Raw genomic sequence first — 7,574 nt, 5'->3', positions numbered from 1 at the left:
ATCGAATCCAATCATTTCATTACTATTAACGAGAGTTATGGTCTTCAAATTTTTCTTTCTGGCGGATTGATTGAGCATTGAATGAACCGAACATGGTATTAACTACATAATAAGTTAGGGCGTGTGGTGATTGAAATGACAAAGCTACCACTTAATAGCCTAATAACAAAGGACACTGCTGCTGGCATATTAAAAAGAAGAAAGGGGTCCATCTCTCTAAGGGCCTAATCATAGACTCGGTTTTATAGGCAATACTCAATTGAAACAGATGGGGAAGTGGCGGCATTTAAGGACGTGGGACTCTCCAACCCAAAAGAAGGGTCCCAACATTGGTACCTCATTTTGATTTTGATTTTGAAGTTGGATAACTTTGGTCATAGCTGTAACTATCCATCGCCAGTCCTGAACTTTCTCCTCGTGGGTGAGCTTTGACTAATGATCTCATTGGTGAAAATTACAAGTTTTATGATTGCCTCTCTCTTGGATAAACAAATCCCAAATTTGTACTCCACATACGCCTTTAACCTTGAGTTGGGCACCTCTCAAATTCATGCACACCACACATTTGGACCCTTATTGGACTGTCAACATTTATAGCTGGTATCCTTAATTTTTCTTTTTTCTTTATCAAAAGCAAGCTGTACCCTGGATTTATATCCATATTTGTTGTGGGTAGATATTTTTTTCATTTAATTTCAAAAAAGAAAATAAGCCTCATTAGAGACTAATAAATGACTAATAGTGTAGCATATTATCTGTAAACTCTTTCCTTATTTACAAATTCGAGATAATTTTGTTTTATAAATATATATATATATATTTGTCTAAGACTGTTTCCTTTTTCATAGTGTGAACATTTTTTATTTTGTATTTTCCCGATGTCTATCAAATTTTCATTGTTAATTATTTCCTTCTTTATCGGTCTTGTTCACCAAACCAACTAGTAAAGGACTGAATAATGTTGTTTCTTGGGTAAATCCAAACAGCTCAACATTACCTTTTTACAGGTTTTATTGACGAGGCGCATCGTTCATTTTTTGACTGTATATCAAAAATTATTTTGTATGGAGTATAATTTGAAATAATTATTTAAATTAATGTATTTATTTGATCATATAATTATACAGTAATTATATAATTTAAAGTAAATGAGGATCTCAATTATACTTTTTAATTTTCATAATTCTTAAGAGAATTGAATGTAATTATATTATATAACTACTTAAATACTACTTATTACATAATATTATATTATTATACAATTACTAACTATTTTATCAAATTTTCATAATATTAAAAATTCATAAATAATTATTTTTTGAAATTTAAATATATTTTTTATTTTAAATAATAGTATAATTTATATGATATGTAATTACCACTTTAATAATTATAGGCTTCCAAACATGGTCAATGGGTAAGTAAGAGAGTGAAATCTTGGAAGGAAGAGCTTTTCACTTCACCAACGCAATCACATTTTATAATAACAGGCCTAGTCAAAGACAAATACAGACTGCTGTTTAGGTAAAGTTTGATGAAATTTATACATGTACGTCCTATCAACCATCACCATAAAGTCTCCAAGCAACCAACTTTAAAGAAAAACATTCCTTACAAAATTTATATTTATATATATAATTTTGTCAACAGAAATCACCATTAGGTTTCCCAATTGCATTTGCGAGTGTGAAATCAACACATCTTATTTTTCATTTTCACACATATCCAAAGTCATCTCCCTATTAATTTGTTTGGGTGCTAATAAATATTTTCTCTTAAAGTCAATTTGATAAACCTCTCGCATAATTAAAGTCAATTTTTAATATTTAATCTAATTTTTAAAAAATAAATTATGTCAATTGTTAACTACCTATGTTATATATAAATGGTCAATTTGTCCATAAAAAATCAGGACAGTTTTTATAAAATGTGTCTTAATTTTGTAAATATGAAAAACTCCATATGGTTAATAACTATCACACTCATTCCTTTACAAATTGTTGTTTCTTCCGAAAATTAGCCGACCTCATTGAAATTAACGAATTTTATTTTCTTAAAAAAAGAAGAGTAATGACGACATATATTATATAGTATAGTACCATTTTCCTTTATGACAAAATTTGGCCACACCATGAAAATTTTACAAAGGTGGAAAGGTCTGTAGAGAAACAATTGTACAAAATACTTGTACATGCATAGACACGTAGTGCTGCATTTAATTTTTCTGTTTAATAAATAAATAAAAAATCAGCTAAACGCCAATTCTGAACACCACCATCTAACAATCACAACAACTGCCCCAAACATCACCAAAAAGGCAAAAGCTCTTTTTTCTTTTCTTCTTTTTTTTAAAGAAAAAAAATATTATTTGTTTAAATTAGAATATAAATAATATTTTATAAAAGAAAAATATATATTTTAAGAAGGGGGAAGAATAGTTGCAAGTAAACATCACCAAATATTTCAGGGCCGCTGAAGCCCAGTCCAGCCTGACTGCCTGCCCACACGATTGCGTACACCATGAGATGCCACGTGGCATTGTACTCAGCTAATATATGGGCTCCTTTTTTTATTTTCGCCTCGTCTCCAATATTGGCCCTCTTCCAGAATTACTTGCTTTCAACCCGGCACTGTTCTTCTTCTTCTTCTTTTTTTTCTATTCATTTTTTAAAAGAATAAATATTAACAAGAAATAAATAATACCTTATTTTAAAATTATATATCTATAAACGTTAACCATATATTAATAAATTAAAAGCTTTCTCCCAAATAATTGAGAGAGAAAAAAAAAAAGCTTCGCGTCTGAGAGAGGCAAATACAAAAGACAATTACAGAGACAAACAATATCAAATATCAATATCATCGACACATTAAACTCTCTGCCGTTGGGTTTCTCTCTTCCTGAGAACACGGGTTTCTCTCTCTAGAATTATTAAAAGAGATGTTGTGACAGGGATGATCAGCCTCTGATATACAGAGAGGAATATGGGAGCGTGTGTTTCGACGCCTCATGGGTGTGTTGGAGGGAGATTAAGGTCGTCCAAGAAGACTTCCGGTCGTCGTCGGATGAGAAGAGGTCTGAAGGGAAGAGTTTCGTCTCGGTTGTCTGAGGCCTCATCCGACAAAGCAGATAGGTCCGTCGCACTTGATTCCACCTCCACCTTCACCAACCCAATTTTTCAAGGTACATTTTTTTCCTTTCGGTTTCCTTTCAGTCTAAGAATATTTTTCTCACTTTTGAAAATGTTATGTTTAGTGGATTCATGGCGGATAATAAAACGTCGGACGATTAATTTAGCTGAATATGATTTTTGGGTTTTGGTAGGATTTTGGTGGGTTCTGGTGTTAGAGTGTTTTCCTTTTCGGATTGTACATATATGTGGCTTTGATTATAGAAAAGAAGACCCTTTTTGATGTTTCGGTGGATTTTAGATCGTTTTGTTGGTGATTTTTTTTAATAATTATTCTTATTGGATTTGAACTTTTTGAGGTGTATAATCATGAAATATGTACAGTCGTTCTCATGGGAAGGAAACTATGTAAAAATGAAAGTTCTGTAACGATAATTGGACTGTTGTTGGTTGTTTGATCAAAGCAAACTGCAGTGAAGAGCTCTCTCTGTATATTGTTGGTATCTTCGTAGTTTATATGTTCATATATCATGGCGATTGTAATTACTTTCCTTTCTCTCTGATAAACTGGTCAAGCTTTGACAAAAGTAATCTTATCAAACATTTGAATTCTCAGACTAAGTAATAGATGAGACTGAACAAGTGAACTTCTTTTATGGCCTTACCGCTAATGGTTTTTGCAATGTGATGGTGCCAGCAGGAAGCATTGATGAGGCATGGTTCGACTCAATTCCCGTATTTGATTCTGATTGCGATGAAGATTACCAAAGTGTTCAAGATGGTATGAATTTTTTGTTATGTTTCAGTCAGTGACTAATGTGTTTCCATGTATTTGGTTCAATATATTAAGTTCTATATGTGCTGTTAACAGTTTTGACATGTGCAGATGTGCTATCTCTTAATGAATCTGAAAGTATGTCGGTATCAGGAAATTCGGCCCGCAACTCTGACAGTGAAGGTGCTCAGAACTCTAGTTTTCAGGTCATGAGTTCAGATGATATTGACTCCCAAACTAAATGTGATGAACCTTCAACAAATGAAGCAAATCAACCTGTGTTCGTAGATGAATTCTCCTCATCTGTGGATGAACATTCTTGCAAGGGAGAAGGAATATTGGATAACTGTGGAATTCTTCCAAGTACCTGTTTGCCTTGTCTTGCTTCTACAGTACCTTCAGTTGACAAGAGAAGATCATTAAGTTCTAGTCCACCGAGTGCAAGGAAAAAGGCACCCCTGAAGCTTCCTTTCAAATGGAAAGAAGGCCATGCTATTTCTGCTCTATGTAAGTATTATACCATTCAACATTTGATGTATTGTTGTCATTTCGGCACAAAAAAAGTAGTTTTCGTTTCACAATTATAATTTCTGGCATGAAAGAGTATTCTTTTGCTTCTCTTGAGCGTATATTTCCATCACCATTCACGAGAGATTATCATCAGCTTCTTAGCTGAGAAATTTTAATCGTCTCTTCAAACCCTTCCTCAATTAATCATATTTATTAAAGTATTTGATGGTGATATCTGAGTTATTTTAGCTGTGTAGATCTTTACAAAATTGATTCTTTCCCTCTATTTTTCTTTTTTGGTTAGCAAGTTTATTTTCATTAGCTTATTCCTCTTTATTTGAAATTTCAGTGTCCTCAAAGAAGATGTTTCTGCAACGACCAATTGCCGGTTCTCAAGTACCTTTTTGTCCAATAGAAAAGAAAATCCTAGACAGTTGGTCCCCTATTGAGCCAAGTACTTTTAAAGTGCGGGCGGTGAATTACTTTCGGTAAGACTTGAGGAGGGCAGTGCATATTTGGTTTCACGTGCATATTTAACAATACATACGTACATTTCTTTCAGCTCGTTGATGTACCTTTCTCGGTTAACTAATTGAGATTTACATAGGCTGTTCTTACATAATAATACATGTCAATCCTGTTTAAATTTGAATGGTTTTATTATGAGATTTGCTTTCTATGTAACTTATTTTTTCTTTCTAAAATTTGATCTGCAGTGACAAGAAGAAAGAATTTGCTCCCAACTATGCTGCTTATTATCCATTTGGAGTAGATGTATTTTTGTCTCAGCGAAAGATAGATCATATTGCTAGATTTGTGAAACTCCCTGCTATTAATTCTACAGGAGATCTCCCTTCTATCCTTGTTGTAAATGTACAGGTATGTCTCTCAACTGCTTGAGTGTGAGTGTGTGGATCTAGGGTCTACATTTTGAGGGAAATCGCCTAATTCAGGGATGATCTTAGATTTTGCAAACTAATATCTTTTCATGTGAGTTATAACAATTTAGCGAGGTAGGTGCTAGATACCGTTAACAATTCATATAGTTGGAAACGACTGAAATATTATTTAACAAATCCAAAATCAACGAAATAAGAATGGCAGTTCAAACTGTTACACTATATGAAGACACAAATTTCTAAAACTCATTGTTTGTCATATTAAGCTTCTTCTCTAGCTGCTCGTTTTGTTTTTTCAGATATATTGATGCTTTTGCTTTCTTGGTCTCCAGATACCATTGTATCCAGCTGCACTTTTCCAGGGTGAAACGGATGGTGAAGGAATGAGTTTTATTCTGTACTTTAAACTTTCTGACAGCTACTCTAAGGAACTTCCACCTCTTTTTCAAGAAAACATCAGGGTAAGATGGAGCCTTTTGGACACTACATTTGGTTTATAGTTTCGAGTTAAAGAAAACTTTGGATGTGAGAGTACTGCAAATGATTTCAGTTTATGCTATTATTGGCTCTTTAAAACCATGCTTTTCTCAAAACAGAGGTTAATCGATGATGAAGTTGAAAAGGTCAAAGGTTTTACTGTAGATTCTCTCGTACCCTTTAGGGAAAGGCTGAAGATATTAGGACGTGTTGCTAACATGGAAGAACTTCATCTAAGCGGGGCAGAACGGAAGCTCATGCAGGCTTACAATGAAAAACCTGTGCTGTCTCGTCCTCAACATGAGTTCTACATTGTAAGTGTAAACTAGTTTAATAAACTGGTTCAACTTGAATTACAAATCCCTTGTCGTCCTAGGGCTGAAGTTGTTTTTACTTAACAATTAAAGGACTCATTGTCAATTTATAGTTGATAATCAAAATGGAGTTATGTGCAGGGAGAAAATTACTTGGAGATTGATTTGGATATGCATAGATTCAGTTACATCTCTAGGAAAGGATTTGAAGCTTTCTTAGACAGACTTAAGTTCTGCATTTTGGATGTTGGCCTCACTATTCAGGCAAGTGTTTCCTACCTAATCCTCTTACAGAAACTTTGAATTGAATGAATTTCACAAACACTGTTCTGATATTTTGACTGACATGACAGGGGAACAAAGCTGAAGAGTTGCCAGAGCAGATCTTATGTTGTATACGATTAAATGGAATTGACTACATTAATTATCAGCAACTGGGGTTGAATCAAGACCCCTTCTGAATCTTTATGTGCTTAACCAAAATGTAAGGCCTAAAATCAATAATTAATAAAAGTATATTTTCAAGAGAAATTTCTTTCTATTTTTTTTGTTGGTCCTGCCTAGGTCTACATCTCTCTTCAATTATACTGTGGGGAGAAATCACACGGGCGTCCATGCATACCATTATTGCAATATAATAATCATCACATAAAAGATACCTGGACTCAGAATGAGACCTTTATAATATAAATTATATTCTTAACATAATGATTATATATAAGCATGAACTTTTTAGTTTATTATAATAATTCTCGTTGAAACAATATACATAGTTATTTATATACTAGTGACTGGCCTAAGTCACGTAGCGTTGTTTAAAAAAATGATAAATTTACTTCCACAATATTTTTTAAAAACATTTTTTTTACAGTTCTTGTAAAGATAATATTAATTTTCTGTTTTTTCCCTAGTTTTAGTATAGGCCTATTGAGAATTTAATTAAACAAACACAACGGTGGCAGCTTGACTATTTGACAATAGAGTCCGCAAGACCATTAAAGATCCTGGCAATATACTGAATATTACTAACATGAGACTTCTTAATAAAGTCTAAGATTGAGAAAAGATTGTTAGCCGATCTCCACTTTGGCATCAACCCGTCCCCATTGAGAAAGTCCATTCTCTTGTAGTCTGAGAAAATAAAACGGAAAACCAGCCTTCCTGCAGCGCAGCGCTACCTTACAAGCCATCAAAACAGCCCTCGCTTCAGCTTTAAAAGAATAATCTTCTGCCGCAAAAGAAAATTGTCACTTATGCAGCAGAGTGGATAGTTTGATTATAGCTCATGCCAAATTCATGATAAACAAGGGGAAAAGCCTTAAAATGGGAGGAACTCTCTTAAGACTATTTCAAAATATCAATAATTGCCCCTTTACATTCTCTCATAGACTCATATAACCATAACAATAAAGTCAATAAAGTCAATAAAATGACAAAATATAAGAAATTAAGGGGTTGTTTGGTATTG

General features: G+C 33.4%; 1 protein-coding gene across 4 annotated transcripts; it reads left to right on the top strand.

Moving 5' to 3' along the window:
• Window positions 1-2,613: 2,613 nt before the first annotated feature.
• Window positions 2,614-6,637, top strand: LOC133823160 (uncharacterized). 4 transcript variants are annotated; one of them, XM_062255766.1, is made up of 9 exons: window positions 2,614-3,184; window positions 3,829-3,912; window positions 4,003-4,413; window positions 4,766-4,904; window positions 5,133-5,295; window positions 5,648-5,776; window positions 5,912-6,106; window positions 6,248-6,370; window positions 6,460-6,637. In XM_062255766.1, exons 1-9 carry the CDS (start codon window positions 2,986-2,988, stop codon window positions 6,565-6,567), a joined length of 1,551 nt encoding a protein of 516 aa, XP_062111750.1. In that variant the 5' UTR covers window positions 2,614-2,985; the 3' UTR covers window positions 6,568-6,637. The 4 variants fall into 4 exon arrangements, with proteins under 4 accessions (XP_062111750.1, XP_062111751.1, XP_062111752.1 ...); XM_062255767.1 differs by having other exon boundaries at window positions 2,615-3,184; window positions 3,832-3,912; XM_062255768.1 differs by having other exon boundaries at window positions 2,617-3,184; window positions 4,018-4,413.
• Window positions 6,638-7,574: the final 937 nt, after the last annotated feature.

The sequence above is a fragment of the Humulus lupulus genome, chromosome 3, assembly GCF_963169125.1.
Source record: "Humulus lupulus chromosome 3, drHumLupu1.1, whole genome shotgun sequence".
In the NCBI taxonomy this organism is placed as follows: Eukaryota; Viridiplantae; Streptophyta; class Magnoliopsida; order Rosales; family Cannabaceae; genus Humulus; species Humulus lupulus.
The sequence above is the reverse complement of the archived record's forward strand: the minus strand, read 5'-3'. Positions and strand labels throughout refer to the sequence as shown.